This window comes from Osmia lignaria, chromosome 12 (assembly GCF_051020975.1).
Source record: "Osmia lignaria lignaria isolate PbOS001 chromosome 12, iyOsmLign1, whole genome shotgun sequence".
Taxonomy (NCBI): Eukaryota; Metazoa; Arthropoda; class Insecta; order Hymenoptera; family Megachilidae; genus Osmia; species Osmia lignaria.
In genome coordinates, this window is record NC_135043.1 from 10,257,352 (window position 1) to 10,277,287 (window position 19,936).

At 43.1% G+C, this 19,936-nt stretch overlaps 3 protein-coding genes and 3 long non-coding RNA genes across 12 annotated transcripts in view; 5 read left to right on the forward strand and 1 right to left on the reverse strand.

Annotated features, from left to right (window-relative positions):
• The window catches only part of LOC117609948 (homeobox protein Nkx-2.4), a 21,692-nt gene extending 9,204 nt beyond the window's left edge, over positions 1 to 12,488 (reverse strand). Inside the window, exons 1-2 of the mRNA XM_034336742.2 lie at positions 10,420 to 12,488; positions 7,705 to 8,009 (exon numbers count right to left, since the gene is read on the reverse strand). Of these exons, the coding sequence (XP_034192633.1) occupies positions 7,705 to 8,009; positions 10,420 to 11,146 (1,032 nt within the window). The 5' untranslated portion in view covers positions 11,147 to 12,488. The remainder of the gene's footprint in view (positions 1 to 7,704; positions 8,010 to 10,419) is intronic.
• On the forward strand, positions 306 to 1,415 carry LOC117609962 (uncharacterized). Its single transcript, XR_004582752.2, has 3 exons — positions 306 to 324; positions 937 to 1,059; positions 1,247 to 1,415. It is a non-coding gene; the product is annotated as an uncharacterized LOC117609962 (long non-coding RNA).
• LOC117609960 (uncharacterized) lies at positions 1,453 to 7,740 on the forward strand. Of its 5 annotated transcripts, none has more exons than XR_013063140.1 (8): positions 1,453 to 3,348; positions 3,481 to 3,690; positions 3,852 to 4,001; positions 4,199 to 4,380; positions 5,987 to 6,827; positions 6,887 to 7,201; positions 7,320 to 7,469; positions 7,618 to 7,740. It is a non-coding gene; the product is annotated as an uncharacterized LOC117609960 (long non-coding RNA). The 5 variants fall into 5 exon arrangements; XR_013063139.1 differs by having other exon boundaries at positions 1,453 to 2,003; positions 2,918 to 3,348; positions 3,852 to 4,380; XR_013063138.1 differs by having other exon boundaries at positions 3,852 to 4,380.
• Positions 7,896 to 10,497, forward strand: LOC117609961 (uncharacterized). 2 transcript variants are annotated; one of them, XR_013063144.1, is made up of 5 exons: positions 7,896 to 8,037; positions 8,201 to 9,344; positions 9,421 to 9,749; positions 9,932 to 10,272; positions 10,379 to 10,497. It is a non-coding gene; the product is annotated as an uncharacterized LOC117609961 (long non-coding RNA). The 2 variants fall into 2 exon arrangements; XR_013063143.1 differs by having other exon boundaries at positions 7,904 to 8,037; positions 8,145 to 9,344.
• A 1,760-nt stretch (positions 12,489 to 14,248) lies between the features above and the next one.
• mRpS5 (mitochondrial ribosomal protein S5) lies at positions 14,249 to 16,463 on the forward strand. 2 transcript variants are annotated; one of them, XM_034336765.2, is made up of 6 exons: positions 14,249 to 14,406; positions 14,695 to 14,772; positions 14,853 to 15,197; positions 15,274 to 15,504; positions 15,580 to 15,779; positions 15,914 to 16,463. In XM_034336765.2, the coding sequence occupies exons 1-6, from the start codon at positions 14,373 to 14,375 to the stop codon at positions 16,301 to 16,303; spliced, it is 1,278 nt and encodes a 425-aa protein (XP_034192656.1). In that variant the 5' UTR covers positions 14,249 to 14,372; the 3' UTR covers positions 16,304 to 16,463. The 2 variants fall into 2 exon arrangements, with proteins under 2 accessions (XP_034192656.1, XP_034192655.1); XM_034336764.2 differs by lacking the exon at positions 14,249 to 14,406 and adding an exon at positions 14,413 to 14,588.
• A 901-nt stretch (positions 16,464 to 17,364) lies between these two features.
• On the forward strand, positions 17,365 to 19,388 carry LOC117610008 (G-protein coupled receptor 143). Its single transcript, XM_034336856.2, has 6 exons — positions 17,365 to 17,812; positions 17,866 to 17,977; positions 18,047 to 18,141; positions 18,210 to 18,388; positions 18,454 to 18,781; positions 18,843 to 19,388. The coding sequence occupies exons 1-6, from the start codon at positions 17,663 to 17,665 to the stop codon at positions 19,065 to 19,067; spliced, it is 1,089 nt and encodes a 362-aa protein (XP_034192747.1). The 5' UTR covers positions 17,365 to 17,662; the 3' UTR covers positions 19,068 to 19,388.
• The last annotated feature ends 548 nt before the right edge of the window (positions 19,389 to 19,936 follow it).

Here is a 19,936-nt window from a genome sequence, read left to right on the forward strand (position 1 = left end):
AAAGCGAAGAGTTGGTAACGTTTGATGTATTCGTTGCAAAATGTGGTATGTATAGAATTACTAAATGGTGGAAATTTGTTTTCCTTAATTAACCGGAAGTACCTTCTAGACAGGTGCCTTTGTTAAGACTCGTAAGGACCTGCGAAGAGAAGACAAGCCCATAGATCCGCTCGAATGCCCACCGAAGGCGTTTCATTTACCTGGCTGAACGAGAGTTAACCACGAGTTAATCGGAAGTTAAAGCTAAGCTCCCCTTTTCCTTGGTGTTGAGTAAACATTGGCAGGACCCCCGCGGGCCCTGCAGCCTCGACGTGCCCATCGAAGGTAAACAGGCTCACCTGAATGGAATCTTTGCTTCGCGTTTCTATTTCTACGACCACTCGCTTGCTTTCTAGAAAGCTTCCGCTTCTTTTTTTTATTTTATTTTTCATATACGAGCTTCGCTTCTTTGAATTTTCAATTCAAAGGAAAGGAATTTCATTTTAAATCGACACCGGAATCCCCCGGATCACTCAGATTGAAATTATTTGGAAAAAGAATCGACGGAGGTAAAATCATGAGGAAGAGAAATGGGATTACATTTGCTGGGGTTTATTTTAACCACAGATGTTCCATTTGCAAAGTGCAGGGAACCGCAACGATGAGCTTGCGAATACCAGGATCAAGCAACGTCAAATTATGATTAGGGCTGTTAATTGTCCCGTGTTGACCCTTCTGAGTGGTGGCCCGTGGGCAAACACGATTCCCGCCTCCCTTTTGTTGTTTTAACTCAATACCATCGGCTCGGGGATGACTTACCGATTACCAGTCAGGATGTCTAAAAACCTAGGGTTCCTCGGTCCGACAAATAGAAATGACTTTCCAGTTTCTTCTTAACGAGCTACCAGAGCCTCGTTCATTCAGCAATCATTCAATTTCACATTCTTAATGTTGCAGACTTTCAAACCAACCCCGTTTGCAATTAGAGAGGACATTTATTTTGGATTCAAGTTCTGAAGCACTCGTAATTTTCTACATACTCTGTCCCGAAGTTAATAACACGTCTACAGAGGAAAGAAGGTTCGCTTCTTTTATTTGAAAATAATCATCATTAGTGATCGTCAAACTGAACGCGATACAATCGTATATCTCATAACTTTTTCACTATGTTTGCGTCAATTATCGCTACGAGGAGGCAGCATTTACGAGTGTATTGTAAATACACTCGAACATGCCTGTCGAGTAATACGCCACCAATTTCTTCCAGCTACACCCTGTAGGACCCGCGGAGGTGGTTCTTTGTAATCCCGCTGCACTTTCGGGGCCATGCTCCCGAAGGGTGCATATATTTCCCACCGCAAACATTCGCCTTCCACCCCTATTGGATCATCCTTGCCGTGAAGCGACGAAAAAATTAAGGAGAGTAGTGTGATCGAGTAAAAGGCCAAAAAGGGCTGTTCTACCATCTTTTTTTTTTCGAACTTTTTCAAGCTTTAAAATGAGGGACCATTTTGTCATACTTTTATGTTACGAATTCCTGTCAGACTTTCCATGTTTAACTACCTATTATTTTTCAATTATAAAACCTTGGTTGCCGAGTTTCCTTAATTCTAATTTAAATCGTTACTCTCAGGTACTTCTTCCGGATGATGTTACAAAGCTATGGGCGGAGGTTCGACGACTTTTGCGGTGACCTGTAGACACCGCGCGAAGACGAGGTAAAAAAGAGAGGAATGCAATTACGCCGGCCACATACTGCCGTGTGCTTGGCGTTATGTGTCGCGGCTCGGCGCAGGGAGGCCGCAAAAGCCGACGACGACGACGACATATTCATGCGTGCGTTATTATGCGAGGGAGCCGTGAGTGCACTCGAGAGATACGCGCACGCGTTCCACGACGTCCAATTAACCGCACGCATTTCGACACCAAAGGAATTTCACGCGGAACGCGCGCGTGCCCTCGCCTATTCTTCCAATTCGATTCTTATCGGTCATCGATCAAATTGATCTCAATGATCTCAAAAGGTATAAGAAGCTGTGTCTTGTTAAAATAATTATTGAATATTTATATCTCATTATGTCTGCGAGGTTTCCATAGTTTACATTAGCGAAGAATCAGTCACTTTGTATTAGGAATGTCAATGTGCCATTTACACAGTAATTTTTATGAAACTTTGAATTTAAAATTGATGTACCATAAGTGGTATTTGCAATACTTTTATGTCATGAAATCATCATCATCTCGAACAGTAGTGTATTATGCTAAACTAGTCTTTCTTATCAGAATAATTCATAGTCCGACACTTTTCCACGATCTTGCCTCGGTATTTCCCTTCTTCACGACCAGGTTACCACTCTCCAGCCCTCCCCATTTCTAACGCATCATCCCTGTAGCCGTCGTGTCGCTTTGGCACACAGGACACACAGATGCGTCCCTCCATTTTGCGCTCGCATTGTTACTCCAAGTGCAGTCTCCCCATTGTTACAATGGCTGGCCACTCCTGGCATTGTTACCGGTATTGTTATTATTATCGCTACTGTTACCGGTTGCGGCCGAACGGCGAATGGAGAAGAGGAGAGCCAGCTGCTTCGTCGAGTGCCGCATTAGAGGCAAATTACACTCCCTCTGGTCCGCCCTCTCTCCTTCTCTAACCCCCCCTCTATCTATCACACTATATCAATCTATCCATCTCTCTTGTTTATATACATTTCCACCCCTTTTGCAGTCTCAAAATTTTCAAACGTTCGATCGGTATCGGTTCGGCAAGCCTGGTAACCGCCGATTGGTACCCACCCCCCTTTGGAACCATTTTTTCGGGGGGCTTTCGTTGACGGACGTCGTTGTAGAAGGGGTTGATGGGCGACGGGGATGCTTTTAAAGAATTTTATGTAATACTCTATTGTTTAAAAGTATTCTGATACTCTGTATTAATTTGCAGATGAGCAATGGGACAAAGAAGTGTTGAATTACGAAAGGAAACACGTCGGGGCCGACAGGACGCGTAATTAATCGGTCGCCACGGATTAAACGAGCAATTTGGAGCACGAAATTGATCGCAACAATTTAATCGCGAGAGGCAGCAACTACGGGTCTCCGTAAATTATGCCCGTTGAGTTACAACGAGTTTAAAGCTCGTTAAAAACGCGAAAGATCGGCCGGTGCGAGCGAGAAGGAGAAAAGGAGAGAGAAGAAGTTAATTAGAAGGAGTAGACAGAGAAATAAAAAAGAAGAAAGAGAGAAAATTTGTGACGGTAAAGAAGAAAGAGAGAGAGGGAAAAATATCAAGGGGAATTTAGACGGCCCTGCCACGACTGGCGAAAAAAGAAATAAATAAAAAGGGAGACATTAATTAAAGTGCAAAACCACCTGGTGAGTCTGATCAAAAAGTTAAATAATTAATAGAAAGCGTGAAGTTCAAGCGAGATTAATGAAAAATCAGTAGAAGTCTCGAGCGCGGAGGAAACAACCTCTAGACTTTCATTATTTTTATTAACGTCTTAGGGAGACTTTGATAAACCGAGCTACAAAAAGGTAACGAGGTCGCGTGTCAAAAGATCAGATAGAGATCCACGGGCTCCTGTCGATCATTTCCTTGAAGAACCACCGAGACTTCTCGCGTGTTTGCACGACATTGAACTCGCACGGTCCTCTTCAGTGCTCCCTCTTCGGGGTTGTTGCCGCTGTACGAGGTCGAAGAGGGTAGATTCGGTGGTAGGCAAACCCATTATTACGATTATCCTCATAACTGAATCGCGAGGTCTCCGTTCCAAGTTGACGCGTTTCCTTCGACCTTCCCTTTACCGTTTTTTTTTTTTATTAAAAATCTTGGTCTTTCATGTATAAAGAGAAAATTGTGATTCAATAATTTTTAGGTGAACTATAAAAAGGAAGATACTTGAAGAAAGCTTGCTTCGCAAATATTGCTTTATCTTTAGCTCGCATAAACCTTCCAGCCATGTATTTGCAAGGGAATATTAGGTGGTTCTATATGCATACTCAAAGGGTGGATAACTGAGCGTCGGGTAAAGCTTGCTACAAATTTGCTCGTCCAAAGAAGCCCTTAATACTGTTTGCGGATATCTTCTTGCGTTTAAGGGATTCCGTTTTGTCCTTATGCAAATTCTTCTTTATTACTGGATACGTAAAAGTCGATGGATAATGTTGCACGACAATTTACACTTTATATTTATAATAATTAAAATAATTGTTGCTATTTCAGATGTCTATATTGCTCATGGATTAACAAGGAATTAATAAACAAGTGAACTCCAATCATAACTGCAAGATCAATAAATGGAAGAGAAGAAGAATCTGGAAAAAAAACCATCGAGCAATTGATGGAGCCATTTTCAAGCATGAAAGCAAAATGGCGAGCTCGCGAGTGAAGAAGAGCTATAGTCAGTGAGTGTTCGAGTTCCCTAGTCAACCATATTTCCATCACGAATCGCGTCATCCATCATTGGCCTGATGGAGCAGAAAGGAATCGTGGCTGTTCGTCGAGGTTGCCTGGAGAGGTCTCGTTACAGGAAACGGGGTCGATTTTGCGTGACGCTCTACCTGGTCGATGCAACACTTTGCTTCGTCGATCGGGCAAACGATAGGCGGAAAATTTTTATTTCTTTCTTTTTTTTTTTTTTTCATTTTACTTTTACTCGTCTCTTGATCCTTTACAAGCCTTCGAAAAGTGTGCTCGCGTCAAACTCGAGACTCGAGTGTCTCGAAGAGGTTGCGGATCGGTATACCTTCTTCGTTCGTTAGGTCGTTCGGCTGGTTAATTCAGTATCGATTCTCGATCGTGTCCTAAAGCATTTTCATCGAGGTCCGTCGAATTTGCAACAGCCATTTTTCCTCGCGATGAAAAATCCCTGCTGTCTTTAATGCCACTCTCTCTCTCTGACGATCGTCTCGATACCCATTACAAAATGTGACACACCGCGAATTATCCGTACTTCCGCTACAAATTGAATCCTTCATTTCGAAGCGGAAAATACTTGCTATTCGATCCAAATTTAAGAGAACTTAAAAACGGATCGTTTCTTCTTTTTCAAAATTTCTTCAAGTGTATTCGAATCGAGTACTCCCAGAGACTAGCATAACGCACGCAACGAATCGAAGAAGAAAATCGCGTTCGAGTTCCACGGGGAAGAAAAACGATTGCATCCTCCCTCGTGACGCGCTCGTGCTCCACTTCTTTCGACCTTTCCGCGCGTAAATATCCCCGCTTTCAAGGCGTCCCGAGGCCGCCTAAGATTCGCACAGCTTCTCTCGCATAATGATTCGTTAGTCTCCCCGTACAGCAGTCGCGGGCTACCTACGGAGCACGACTTCGTACGTAGACTTCGAGTGGCCGTAAGTGGATGGTACCGCAGGGTGGCGGTGCGGCCGCGTGAACAACGTACCGGGAGCTCGTTTGGTCTCTATTCGTCCCCAGAAGTTCAAGAGTCCGCTCTCTATGCGTGTATATGTAGCACGATCAACCAGTCTCTCCCTGTCTCTCCCGGGTTCTCCTTCGAATTTCTCTTTCCACGTGCCGTTCCCGAGGCTGGCCTTCGCGGCTAGTATCGACGGCTACGGCGAGATCCGAGTGCCATCGAGTCTGAAACTCGTTATCGAAACTTATGTGCACGAAAATCCGCGGCTGATTGCAATCAGCCCTCTTTGCGCACTTCCACGCTAGCTCGATTCTACTCTGACTTCGACAGACGCGGGGGAACCCGACGACTTCCGGTTTAGGGAGGCGACCACAGGCAACCGCTCGCCTTCCGTTTTCAACCGAGCGCGTTTAAGGTCTCGTCTCCTAACTCTTTCTCTCTTCTTCTTGTTGAATAAAGGCACTCGTTTCCCGAGCATGCTTTGATTGCTTCAATTGCTTTTCTTCGAGTGTACGTTTTCTGGATGTAACTTAACGCGACACGCAGCGGTATGGTTTCTTTTGTATTTTCGTAATTTTGTAACGGCGATCGTGAGTGATTTTTTTGTAACAATGAAAGTCTGTGTACGATTACAGAGCGATTGGTAGATGGAGAAGATGCGTCGACGAGCGAATTGAACGGAGAGACGCACGGTAGACGAAACGGCAGACTGAACGAGGGGACGAGCGACCAGGATGCAACCAATGAGCTGCGCAACAATTATTTATTGTTGCCAGACTGCCGCATCGAGCCGAGCAGACTTGTCTGCCCAATGAAGATTGCTCGTTAAAATCTGATTCTGACCGGGTCGATTGCTCTAAATGGCCACCGCCAAAACGACCCGCTCGAATCGGCCAAATGAACGTACGTGCAAGGGAAACAATAGCGGCATCGATGTACTTCATCCTCCATGAAAAAATTGGAATTTCAATTAAGTAGGTAGCTAACAGTAGCCGATGAAGATGTGTTCGTAGCTTCTCATTACGTGTACCGTGAATTTCATCCCACGGTCTCGAAGCTAATTTGCTTTCAAAAGACGCGTTTAAATCTCGTATCGTTAATCGTCTCCGATCGAAGGCCAAGAGAGAAAAATTTCGGCTTCCTAAGACAATATTGACACGTAGTTCAGCTGGAACGACTCTCTGACTGCCTACCTGGTCGAATTCTATCTCTCGTGCCTCGAACAAATACACCTCTTCGAGGACTCTATTTCTGACGCACCACCATCATTTGCTTAACACTTTCGGTAGTAAAGGTGAACGTGTCAGATTGTACAATTTTAACGCGTTGACCATGGTTCCATTCGAAAACAAGTGACACCTACTTCTGCTGCGGTCTACTTTTCTCTGTTCGTTGCAAGGACCAATAGCGATCAAAGGTAGAGACGAGAGTGGGCTTAGACCTCCCAACTCCCTTCTTCTTCTTCTTCTTCTTAAGGTATTCAAAGTTGAGTAGCGATTCCTGAGAGTAGACTAAAACTGTACAATAATTTTCAGGAATAATCGAACGGCTGATTCGACAGAAATCACCCTGACGTTTGATGCTAACAAGTGCGGAGGCAACCAACGCCCCTGAGGTCGATCGATCCGATTGGCCGAGAGACGTAGATACACCCACGCGTACACCCACTACCTGCTCCCTGCAATTAATCTCCTCTCAGCAATTAATCCTCGTCGTGTTCGTGTGTACGGTAGAGAGCAGCGTGTGCGTATCTCGAGTATCGTGTTCTGTAGCAGGAGCAGGCAGGTGGACCGATCCGGCTGATCGAAGGGAAATCGAGATGGATCGAGTTGCTGCTACATTGTAATTAGGCATGTTAGCTAGATGATCCCCACCCATCGCTCGGACCCTGATCTCTGACAGCGAACATCGAGATTCGATGTTGCTGATGAGAACATAATAAATAAACTTTCATTTCTTTCCTTTTAGATGTAGACTAATGGAATTTGTTGGAAGATGAAGTTAAAATATAGTTGTTGAGGACATAGTTATCCCAGAAGCAATGGAAATAAATGAAGCCCTAGATAACGCATAGGACATCCTAACTTTGCACTTGGATCTACTTTGCAGTAGATCAAGGTGAACGAGGTGACCTTGAATCACCATTGATTACAAATTGACTATGGAACATATTTATTCGTTCGGATCAATTGAATGCTCAACCACCAGTTTGTGGAAGCAATTTGCTTGAAAAATTAACTTAGCTGAGTCTCCGTGTACGTTTCAGGTTCTCTGTAGGATTATTACGCGATGATCCATGAGTTTATCGAACGCTGGATCGATCAGGCTAACAAGAAAAACATTTAACACGTACCTGAGTGGGCGTAAGGTTAATTAGGGCGGCTAGGTGTTCTCGTTCGGGTGCGCTCAGGTATTTCTGCTGCTTGAACCGCCTCTCGAGCTCGTGAACCTGCTGCTGAGTGAACAGAACGCGACGCTTTCGTCTCTGTGGAAGGTGGGGGAATTGCATCGCGCCGACGCCCATGCCGACACCGACGCCGACGCCGACGCCCACTCCCATGCCCGACGACTTCGTCACGTCGCCCATTGACTGGCCCACAGAGCAGCCGGCCATGTTGGTCCCGGCGCCCGCCGCCGCGGCGCCCATCAGCCGCGAGACTGCAAAACATATTGGAGAAAAGCAGCGGTAGTATTTTGTTTCTTTCTTTCACTTTCAATTTTGAAATATACAACTTAATTCTATTTAAATTTAAAGCGTTGATCATTAACCAATATGGCTATAAATCCTCCTAGATACACAAAGAATCTCGAACAATCTCATTTCCACTGAGAACCGTTCGGTACAACAGTGCCGTCGGATAAATGGCTGGAACAAGAAAGTCAACGTGTCTCTCCCTTCTCAACCATCGCTCCTACCGCTACCACCAAGCATCCGCGTTCTCCAGACACCCAACAAGAGTTTCTCGTCACTCACACACCGTGTCCACGTTATTTCTATCTAACGCACGAGAGATAATTTACGCGAAGATCTGTCGAGGATCGCGTGGAAAGGAAAGACGGTCGAAAGGCACGCGAGGACATCGAGCGAGGAGAGATAAAAAGAATGGTGACGCGATCCGTAGACGAGGCAGCGAGCAAGCGAAGAGGTCGAGCCTCTGAATTCGAGCTACTGAAAGCCAACGAGCGGTTCATCCCTTGTCAGTTGGGCGAAGGGCTGTCAAGAACGGACACGTTGGTCCCGTACAAAAGGAGCGATTTAGACGCGCAAAGTGCTACGTCATCGAGCACGGGAGGTCCAACGATGAGGTCCCGAATTATTATTATGTCTGTGAGAACGTATCCTCGGCCTGTCAGGCCGGTTCTGGCCGGGAAAGACATACCACTCGAGACACCGGCAGCAAACGGCGCTGAATTTGTTTGCACGCGACGATCCGCGACTAAATTGTCTGGAAAATTGATGAAAATTCTTTGCTAGATCTCGTGAATCTTGAAAAGATGTACCTTACTTTGTTCTAAAGCATCTACATGTTATTAAGTACCTAAAACTGGGCTGACAACGAAGCCTTTGGAAAGGTAGAAAGATGTTGGTCCAATTGACGTTTTACGGACTCGTCGAGCAGCTTCCTAGCGAACGTCCAACTTCCGAGTCATCGATGAAACGTATCTTTCAATAACGTTTGAAGATTTCCTTTGAGAAGAATGTGAACCAGGACAATGGAAAGCAATCGAAGATAGAGAGAACCAACGTTTCGACGGAAGTTCTCCGAACACGGGGGTGGATCGCGTCGAGAAGCCGTGAATCTCATTAAGCAAATCGACGTTGTCGAACCCGCCTACCTGACCACCGAAGTCGAATGTCCCATTAGGATGATCCCAACTGACATGTAGGTATAATTACAGGGTATCACCGAATGATAGACAAACTTTTGTTAAACGTGGACCAATTTTATTTATTTTACAAGTTGAAAATAACATCGCGGGATATAGACAAAGGTACGAAACAGTATCAATTTCTAATTCATCGTCATCGGAATAAATGTAAAATCGTTGGTATATTTCTATCTCGTAGATCCTAAGATCCCCGAAGAAATTGAATTTGAAAAACGTCCTTCGCGTTGAATGCGCATCGAGGCAGCCTCTCACCCAACGAGGGTCGTCCAAGCTTATTTGTTTAACTAAAATCTCCCGTAGTGTCCGGTAGCCACGCATTTCGGGGCCGAGGATCGATACTTGTCTAGCGGTTGAACAAAGTGGCGCGTGCGGCGGACAGAAATCCAAGGAGACGAACATCTGTTGACACAAGTCCGAAGGACGCGGCTTTGTTGGTCGACAATCTTTTCAGAAGCTCGAAACGCGAGGAACTCGAAAAACCTCCTCGATGCCCTTAAGCATGATTCTGTGAGTTCGATCCTATCTGGATGTAGCATTCTTAAGCGGATGGCCGCGAGAATCGTTGATTATTTCACTTTCGGCAAACTCGTATCCGGGTTATCGCCTAATTACTTGAATTGATTATTTGAATGTATAGGTGATAGTAAAAGTGAAATACGACTAAATTTCTAAATAGTAGGATTTTTCAGGAAATCGTAGATGCGACGTTCGGGGCAGCTGGAGAACGGCTGTCGTGGAGGTGCCATTCTTGGGATCCTTTCCGACGGAAGAGATGCGAACATATCGAAACGTATCCTCGGTATACTATACTGTTACAAGCGACGGAAGAATTCATGAGTCCATGTCACGAGGCAGCGACACGAAGAAGGGCCAGGCTATTGTGGACATTGAAACACGAGTCCGACGCTTCATCGATACTTAAATGGACTAAGTGCGAGCTAGCTGCTCTCGATGCAGGTCAATAAAAGCAGGACAGACGTGCTTCGTCGAAGACGAAAGGGATGATCGCGTACTAAGCGTACTTATACTGGTATTACATTACTTTGCCATTTTTCTATGAACGAACTTTCCCTCTTTCTGCGTCTAACTAGCTAAACTTAGATACTAGAATCTTTTAATGAGCTTGTACTTTTTAGGAATCGAAGATGAGAGAAGAATAAAGGTAAATGATACTCACTGGCAAATCGTGGATCGTTGGTAGCCGGTGGAGCCGGAGCGTACCAAGGATGATGGGACCTCATCGGGTCAGTTGCGGTGGCACCTGCGGCAACCCCTGGACCCGCGTGATGATAGGACAACTCAGCTGCGCAATATTGATATTGCGAGGTGAGTTGCATGGTAGCGTAAGGATTCCCCATTGCAGTCATGCCTGCACCGGCACCGGCAGCACTGCTGCCTCCTCCGGTAGCGTCGTTCGGACCGGAAACCGGTCCAGGAGTGCCGCCACCGGGCGTCGAACCTCCGTGAAGCGGTGGACTGCCGCTGCTTGCGCTCGAGCTACCGGTATTGCCACCGACACGGGCGCCACACGCGTTACCGTAAGGAGAGACCTGAGAATGCGTGACCACGCCGACGCCGATCACCTGCTCCAGCTTCCTGAACGACTCGTTATCGATGGGGGACAGGATATCTGTGACGCTGAACGGAGTTGTATGAGCGCCACCAGCGGATTGAACGTGGGATGAATGCTGTTTAGGCGATAAGCTCATAGCCAGGTCAATACCGTTCAGATCTGTCAGCAAGCTAGCTTGCTCCAGCTGTGTCTGTTGCTGCTGCTGCTGCTGCTGTTGTTGTTGTTGTTGCTGCTGTTGCTGTTGCTGTTGTTGTTGCTGATGCTGGTGATAGCTGGTGGCATTGCCGTTCCCCTGGTTGCCGGCGTTGTTCCCGCTGCTGCCACCGCTCATCTCGACGAGGCCCGCGCCCTCGAAGTACTTGAAGCTCGCGCTTCGCGGAATCCTGAGGCCGGCGCTAGCCGCGGGAAACCGACATGACTGGACCTCCCACCGCTGCGTATCGCACCGATTTTCAACTTTATTTAAAAACTACGACGAGTATACTCGTCTCAGGTTGTATCGTTCTCTGATACCTCGATACACGAACAGTTTTCGTTCCTTCAAAGTGATTCAACTTTGTGTAATTCACGTCTGTGTTTAGTTCACTGGGTGCATCTGAAAGGTTTCACAGTCACACTTCGTTAGATTCATCGAGCACACCGGATAATCCTCAAACGCACGATCACTGCAACCCGTTCGACCGAACCATCTTGATCCTTCGAAGATGGAGATCAACCAATTCGATACAGTTCACGAAACACGTCCATCGTACTGATGCCTGCGAACTCGAGATAAATTGTTGCTGGATGCGTCCAGCAACGAGAACGCGGCATTCGCCACATTCCTCTGTTCTCTGGTGTATCGGGTCAAGCGGGGATCACTGACCGACGGGGTAGGTACACTGGGACAAGGCCAAAAGACACCCTCCACTCTTGCCAGTCGATGCTGACAAACAACTAAGCGACCTTGTCAGATCACCGAGAAAGGGAGGCACAAGTTCTCGATGGCTGGTCGTAGCCGCCGAGTCGTGGCTGCGACGAGCCTCTTTCAGAGTTTCGCGCGAGACCAGGTAACCAGGTAGACACGGCACGTCACGGCACGCCACGACACGCCACGATACGTCACGTCACAACATCGGCACGGCACGAGAAGAGAACGGAATGGAACGGAACGAAACGGAAGGTAACAGTGGTACACACGTGGTCGAGGAGAGTGGCCGGCCAGAGCCGGCCGGCGGCCGACTGAAATCACCCGGGGGGTCTTCGAGTCCTTGGACTCTGCCGATAGAGAGACGATGGTAGATGTACCACTCTACGCTTCGCCTCCACCTTCGTCGAGGATACACTCTCTCTCCGTAGGAGAGGAGAGAGCGTCTATGGATGGATGGCTCGGCTGGCTGGCTGGTTCGCTGGCTGACTTGCTGGCTGGCTGGCTGGCTGGATGGATGGATAGATGGATGGATGGATGGATGGATGGATGAATGAATGAATGAAGAGGACTGTCGGGTACTCCTGGAGAGGTCCTCACGGCCGCTTAGACCCACTCGACCAGCGGCTCGGCCGGTCGCGCTCGCTCGCTCGCTCGCTCGCTCGTTCGTCCGGGCTCGGGCCCCACAGCCTCTCGCGGAGAACCCGTACGACGACACGATGAGTGGAGTGCCCACTACGGAGAAGTGCCTGCTACCAAGAGTCGTGATGAGATGTCCCCTTTTGCGTGTGAGAGAGGGGCTCCCACTCGCTTACCAAGAGAGGGGTTCGCGGGGCTACCTAAACCGACCTCCAGCCCGTCGAAACTACCTAAACCATTCTCTCATTGGACGAACTCCGCCAATCAGCTAGCCCATGCGCTTTCATTGGATCGCCCTCCAGCTGCTTCCACTTCTCGTCGGGGTTGCGCCCTACTGCTCGACGCGATGCCGTTGGTGAAACCTACAGACCTCCTGCTGCGCGTCCGCCTATCACGCGCTGATCTCTAGCTCCCCTGCCAACAACCGCTTCGTCTACCTAATCTGGCTGCGTCTCATGGCCACCGGTCTCGAGACAGCCCACCTTCCTCGCCTCCTTTCTCTCTCCAACCACCTATCTCCCTTTCGCTTTCTAGCCCTGCTTTTGGTTTTGTCCTTGGAAAAAATTTATCCACCATCCCACGTTACCCTCTCCCTCTGATCGTTTCAATCTCTCCGTACAGTCGTCGATTTTACCGACCTACCGCATGTCCTGGATCATCAACTTTAGCATTTTGCCACCGAGGTCACGTTCGTACATGCGATAATTTTATTTGCGATGCAACGTAACGTTAGTTGCATTTTTTAATGTCTTTGTATGACCAAAGCATCAAATTTTTGTTAAAAATTCAAAGTAAAGATTATTTCTGTTAACTTTAAGATGTTCGTTGAATGATGACCACCTGATTAGCGACTGTGTCAGTCGCCGTGGGGTTTTAGACAGTAAGAATCTGACACTCCCCCGCCGCCCTCCCACAGAGGTCGGCGGGGGGTCATATGCAAGATTTCCCCACGTTAAAAAAAAAAAAAAAATTCCTTTACATCTCTGCTTTCCTTACATTCCTGCATCCCTTACATCTCTGCTTTCCTTACATTCCTCCATCCCTTACTTCTCTGCATTCCTTACATCCCTGCATCCCTTACATCTCTGCATCCCTTACGTCCCTGCATCCCTTACATCCCTGCATCCCTTACATCCTTGCATCTCTTTTGTAAGCATTCTATTATAGCGCCATCTGGTTTCAAAAAAAGGGACTAAACCTTGCCGGATTTTGGCCCTCTAGCGGGAAAAATGTGAACTAAAATCTCGACGTCGAATCAGCGCCATCTGGATTCGAAAAAAGGAACTAAACCTTGCCGGAATTTTGGCCCTCTTGCGGGAAAAATGTGAACTAAAATCTCGACGTCGAATCAGCGCCATCTGGATTCGAAAAAAGGAACTAAACCTTGCCGGAATGTTGGCCCTCTAGCGGGAAAAATGCGAACTAAAATCTCGACGTCGAATCAGCGCCATCTGGCGGCAAAGGGGGGAACTAAATTTTGCAAATATTTAAATTTAAAATTAGCTTTTACGAGACTTTACTTACCTGTACTTACCTGTACTTACCTTTACTCGAACCAGTGGCCATAAGTATTTTATTTATAATATATTTATTGTAAGGGTTGAAAGGATACAAGGGATGCAAGGAGAATTCAGGAATGTAAAGGATACAGAGATATAAAGGGTACAGAGATGTATAAGGAATGTCGGCTTATACAAGATGCAGGAATGTAGGGAATGTAGTGATATGCGGGATACAGGGATGTTAAGGATGCAGACATGTAAGGGATGCAGTGATATAGGGTTGGGCCTCGTGAGGCCCTTAAAAACAAAAAAATAATAAATAACTGGGAAGGTTGAGCCGAGACCTATGAAGAGGGATAAAATAATAGGCGAGGGACACAGATGTAATAGAATCAACACGTTCATGCTCTTAATGAGTTTATTCAATAAGCTAAGAAGATAAATACAGCAAATCTTTCCTTTTAATAACGCGGAAACATGTCTGTAAGTAACGCTGAGACGTTGTACGCATGCTCGAAAACAAGGCAGAAAAATGTTATATGTGTAAGTACTCTTCCAATGGTAGTACAGTAAACCCTAACCTCTTTCCTAAACGACAAAATATTTATATTTACTAATTAGTTTCACTAGTCTGAAATGGTCTGAAACTGAAATGGCGAGTGGAATACTTCGTGTTTGTAAAATAATAACGAGTTGCACAAAAAGTAACTACGTTATAAATAATGGTACTTTAAGCAATTTATTTACTAATAATGATATCTAATTAAGTATAACCTTAACCGTTTATTCAATTTCTTAAGTTTCTTAAGTATTTTGTGTCAAATGTTTCAGTTACTACTGTAGGTTTATTAATACCACAGAATCCATTGATTCAAAATGCAAGAAGTACTACCAGTTTTTTCATGAAAAGTAAGTATATTTAATTGCTTTAGAAAATATTTATAAAACATTAATGGAAGTTTAATAATTTATGAATATATTACATCTAGGATCGGCAGCTGATTTATGGAAATCTGTTACTAGCGTTAGTAATGCAGGTAAAAGAAGAGGGAGAGGAAAGAATTTACCAAAAATGAAAGATTTAAATAAAGGGCAAAGGCTTGGTTATGGGAAAATTCCAATAGTATTTCCTGGATTAAATGCTCCAGTTGTGAAAGGAGATACAATAGTTCGACAACAACAACTTTCAGAGGAAACAGTGGCACAACCAGTTGCTGCTTCAGATATAAACTTGCCTGGATCAAAGCGACACAAAATTCCAGCTTTAAAACGTGGTTATACCGGAGCTTCCATATGTGGAAGAACATTTGGAGCACCTGATCCTGTAGAGGGTGGTTTGTATCATACCTGTTAGATGTATCTGAATGCATAAGTAATTATATTTCATTTTATAAAATTCTTTTATTTCAGATACTTTTGAGAATTTTGAAAGTTGGGTATTATTTAACAGAATGAGAAACGTCATGACAAGTAGTATGGGTCGCAATAGATGGTGTCGTGCCATGGTTATAACTGGAAATAAAAATGGTTTGGCAGGATTTGCAATGGCAGGTGCACCTGAAAATAAACCTGCTATAACAGCAGCAAAAAACAAAGCAGGACAAAGATTAATTTACATTGAAAGATACAACGAACATACTGGTAAAAAATTCTGTACTAATTTAAGTATTATCATTTCTAAAATTGTGAAAAGCTGTAAGGATTTTTTTGTTTCAGTAATGCACGACTTTTTCACTCAGTTTGGACATACAAAAATTTATGTGGAACAGAAGCATCAAGGCTATGGGCTTAAATGTCATCGCATTATTAGAACATGTTGCGAGGCACTTGGCATAAAAGATATGTATGCTAAAGTTGAAGGTGCTATCAATGTTCCACACATCGTGAAAGCTTTTTTTATTGGTTTATTAAAACAGGTACTATCATAAACGACGTAATATTACTTAGGTAGCAAATAAATTATTACTATACCGACATCATCGAATCTTTCTCTTGTCGAACGACTACTTTAACCATTAAACCAAGTTGTAGTAATATCTGTTATTTTTAGAAATCATTTCAAGAGATGGCAAATGAGAAACAATTACATGTGGTTGAAATGAGGAGGGAGAGCAGTTATTTTCCAACGGTACTTGCTTCACCAGCAGAGAGCAGGAAAGAGACAGAAATTTCGTCAAGTGAAAATTTAGATTATAAACAGTATTTATTGGATGGAAGAGTATTTTTACGTAAAAAACCATATGTACAATTTTATACGAAATTACCTTCGTGGGATAGACATTTGCGTAAAGTGGAACGTCACAGAGGTCAATATGACGTGAGAATCAGATCTCGAGCTGAGACTGGAGATATTTGTAGTTTTCTTAGTGAAAAATATCCGGAAGCAAAAGCATCTAAGTGGAGGAAACACGATAACAAAGAGGAGGATGTTGAGGAGTAATGTTATTATACAGAACTTAAAATATTTTGTTGAATAATGCGAATTAGTTGATAAATATTAGTAAATAAAAACATTCTAAATAAGTGTATAAACATGTAAGGATAAATGCGCATAAATAACTGAATTTATGTATAATACAGCACTATATAATAAAAACAATTTACAGTACACAAATGTCAATTGTTATTTCATAAACTTATACCCTAGTTTTGCATTTTAAAGTATTACAATATCTGTAATTTACGTTTTAAAAAGACTGCCATTGGAACAGGGACACAGGTCTAAAAGCACGGGGTTTCGAGGACCCCAATTGGGGCTTTGAGAACCCCAACTGGGGTTTTGAGGACCCCACTTACAGGTTTGTTGGCGCCACCTATCGGCAAACTGCTGAAACTACTCGCCGATTAGTTTCCGTGGTGTGCCGATAGATGGCGCCAGCAGACCTGCAACTGGGGTCCTCAGAACCCCGGTCGTCAAGACCACTAGCGCCACCTATCAGCAAATTGCTGAAACTACTCGCCGACTAGTTTCCAAGGGTTGCCGATAGATGGCGCTAGTGGTCTTGACGACCGGGGTTCTGAGGACCCCGGCTGGGGTTCTGAGGACCCCAGTTGCAGGTCTGCTGGCGCCATCTATCAGCGTAATTCGGAAACTAGTCGGCGAGTAGTTTCAGCGATTTGCTGATAGATGGCGCTGTCGCTCTCAAATTCGGTCGGGGTTCTGAAGACCCCATTGGGGGTTCCGAGGACCCCAGTCGGGGTTTCAAAGACCCCTTGAACTATTACTGTGTGGCGATTTTGAGGGGATTTTTCCTCATTGCACCTCTAAGGAGGTAATAAAAAACCAAATTTTAATTTGTGGCGGTCTTTTTAAAACATAATTAAAGTTGATGAAAATTTGTTAAGCAAGTATTTTAATAATTCGTCAGCCTTGTGCTTATTTGAACTGATTTATAAAACAAAAGGGATCAGAAGGAGTTAAAATGGTTTTTTTAATTGCCAGTGGGAACTATAGTAAGAAGGGACTAATAAAATAGGCACGATTTATAAAAGGTATGTCCATTGTTGTTGAATCTATTTCTCGTTGGTGATTAAAATACAAAGCTTCAAGTATGGCGTACAGATTAATGTTACAGAAGTCTCGTATGGCTTCGTATAAAGATAAAAAATGTATATCTTATTGATACTTCAAAAGGATTTTTCAGAAACAAAATCCTATTAGCAACGAATCGTACTTGTTAACGTGTCGAAACAAATTTAATTCATAAAATAAGTTATAAAATAAGTAATATCTTATCGATCATTGTTTTCATTTAATCACGATTTTAATCGATATTCAAGAAATTAAAATTGAATAATTATGGCTGATCCAACTATACAAACTTTCTGTTGTCACCACTCAAATAGAACAGATATGGCAATTGTAATAATGCAGGAATTTAATACAGATATTTATAATGCAGTTTGCATGTTTTCCTCAACAATAGGTATTCTAGGTGCAGTGTATCAGGTAAGAAAAATTTTAATGTATTACATCAAGGTACTCAGCAAATTATTTTGCAGATACTGCCAAGAGAAACATCTAGTCTCCCTCACCGGTGGCAAAGCTTTTCTTCATCTAGAGGAAGAGAGATTATTATATGGCTTGCAATTGCTGATCTATTAGCTTCATTGGGTAATTTTTAATTTTCTTTGATATTAGATGGAAAAATAAAGTAGCAATTACCAATGTTGTTTTCCTTAGGTGTATTTATTAGATCAGCATTATGGATGAACTTTAAATCTATCATGTCAATGGAAGATGATACTTCAAATGTTCTCTTTTGTGCACTTTCATCGGTAAAGTGATTGTATCAGAAAATTCAGTTCAATTTACTCTAATTAGTAACAAAGATTTCTACTTTCAGGCTTGGACCCAATACTTTTATATGGCAACATGGATTTGGACTCTTTGCTATGCCATCGATATGAAACTATTACTTGGAGATAGATCGGGAAATCCTGCTTGTTATCATGCTTTTGCTTGGATTTGTCCAGCAATTTTAACCACCTTTGGTTTAACAATTTTATATGTTCCAGATGCAAAGTTAGTATATCTAATGTGATAGCAATTTAAGCTTTTACAGTACCAAAAAACATAATCTGTTTCAGTTGCCATAATTTAACATCTCTTTCCACTGCCATACTACGCATTTTGCCAAATTATTGCGCTACATACGTGCTTTTAGCAGTAGTTATGATCATCAATCCCGTATTGTATTTCGCGTCCACGCGAGACCTTCAAACTGCAGTTACTTGCAGTTTAGCTCAAGTTACAGGAAGAGAAAGAAAACTGGTGCAAGCGATAAAAGTCAAATTTGCCTTAACTAATATTGTGTATTATGTGTGCTGGTTACCCAATTTGATCAATGGAATCTTACTATGGACATTATGGTTCCACTTGCCTGCTAAAGCTATCATTACTCTTTGGTACATAATGGTACGTATACCATTTGATATTAATGAGATAAACTTAATCTATAGAAATGTTTTATCAACAGGCTGTTACAAATCCCCTTCAAGCATTCTTCAATGCACTCGTTTATCAAAGATGGGGTAAAAGAGAGAAATTTCGATTGGAGTGTTGCCAAAAGTTAGGAAGCTTTAAATTGAATCAAATTACAAAAAGGGATTCAGGATTGCGTTTATCTGAATCGTCACCTTTGTTAGATCCTAAATACGGTTGTCCACCACATACAAGTATTAACGGTTCATCTTCAATTTAAACAACTGTGATACATGACATTAGTTATAGGCATACAATCTTATTGAATTTATCAAAGTATAAATACTTTACTGCCTTAAATAATTCTTAAGTAAAGCTATATTTTTAACATTTACAAGTTTTTGAAACTTGAAAGAGATAACGTGCTCAATCATTCGCAAGAACAAACTAGAAGAGTTAATATTTAGATATAAGTAGAATATGATTTTCTAAAGAGTAGTATGTACTAAAGAGCTTTATTAAAGACGTATTTGTCATTCCAATACTTAACAATAAGCATATTTGTTAATTGTTATAAATATAAAAGATTTTATTTTCTAAACACGTAAAAAGAAAACACATGTACAAAATATTACTGTTTAATTAATACAACTCTTTCATACATCTAACATTTCTTATTTTGATATTTCAGTATGAATAACTGGATTTTTTTTTTCACAATCAGTAAGAAGCACCTTTAAAAAATTCGTACCTGAAAAAATAGTTTGTGCAGAATTCTCGAATAGATATTTTGATTAATATGGTTTAGGCAAGAAACGCTTGCCTTGATCAAGACTATGTTTTCAGGGAACAAGTTCTATTTAGATTAGCACCAAAAATTCTACATAAATGTGAAGAGTACCACTGGAGCAAATTCATTCGTTTGTTTTATATTAAACTTGGAATGCAGTACATAATCATAATAATGCTGTTGTTAGCTTTAAAGAAGTATACTTAAAAAAATGTAATACTTACACACGAATAATGCTATTAGTATTAATTGCCGAAATACTGTAAAACTTGCGTTTGCAAGTGCAAGAAAAAGACACTGAAATAATTGCTTCTTCACTTTTGAAAAGAACCAACGTGCACCATTAAATTTAATTGACT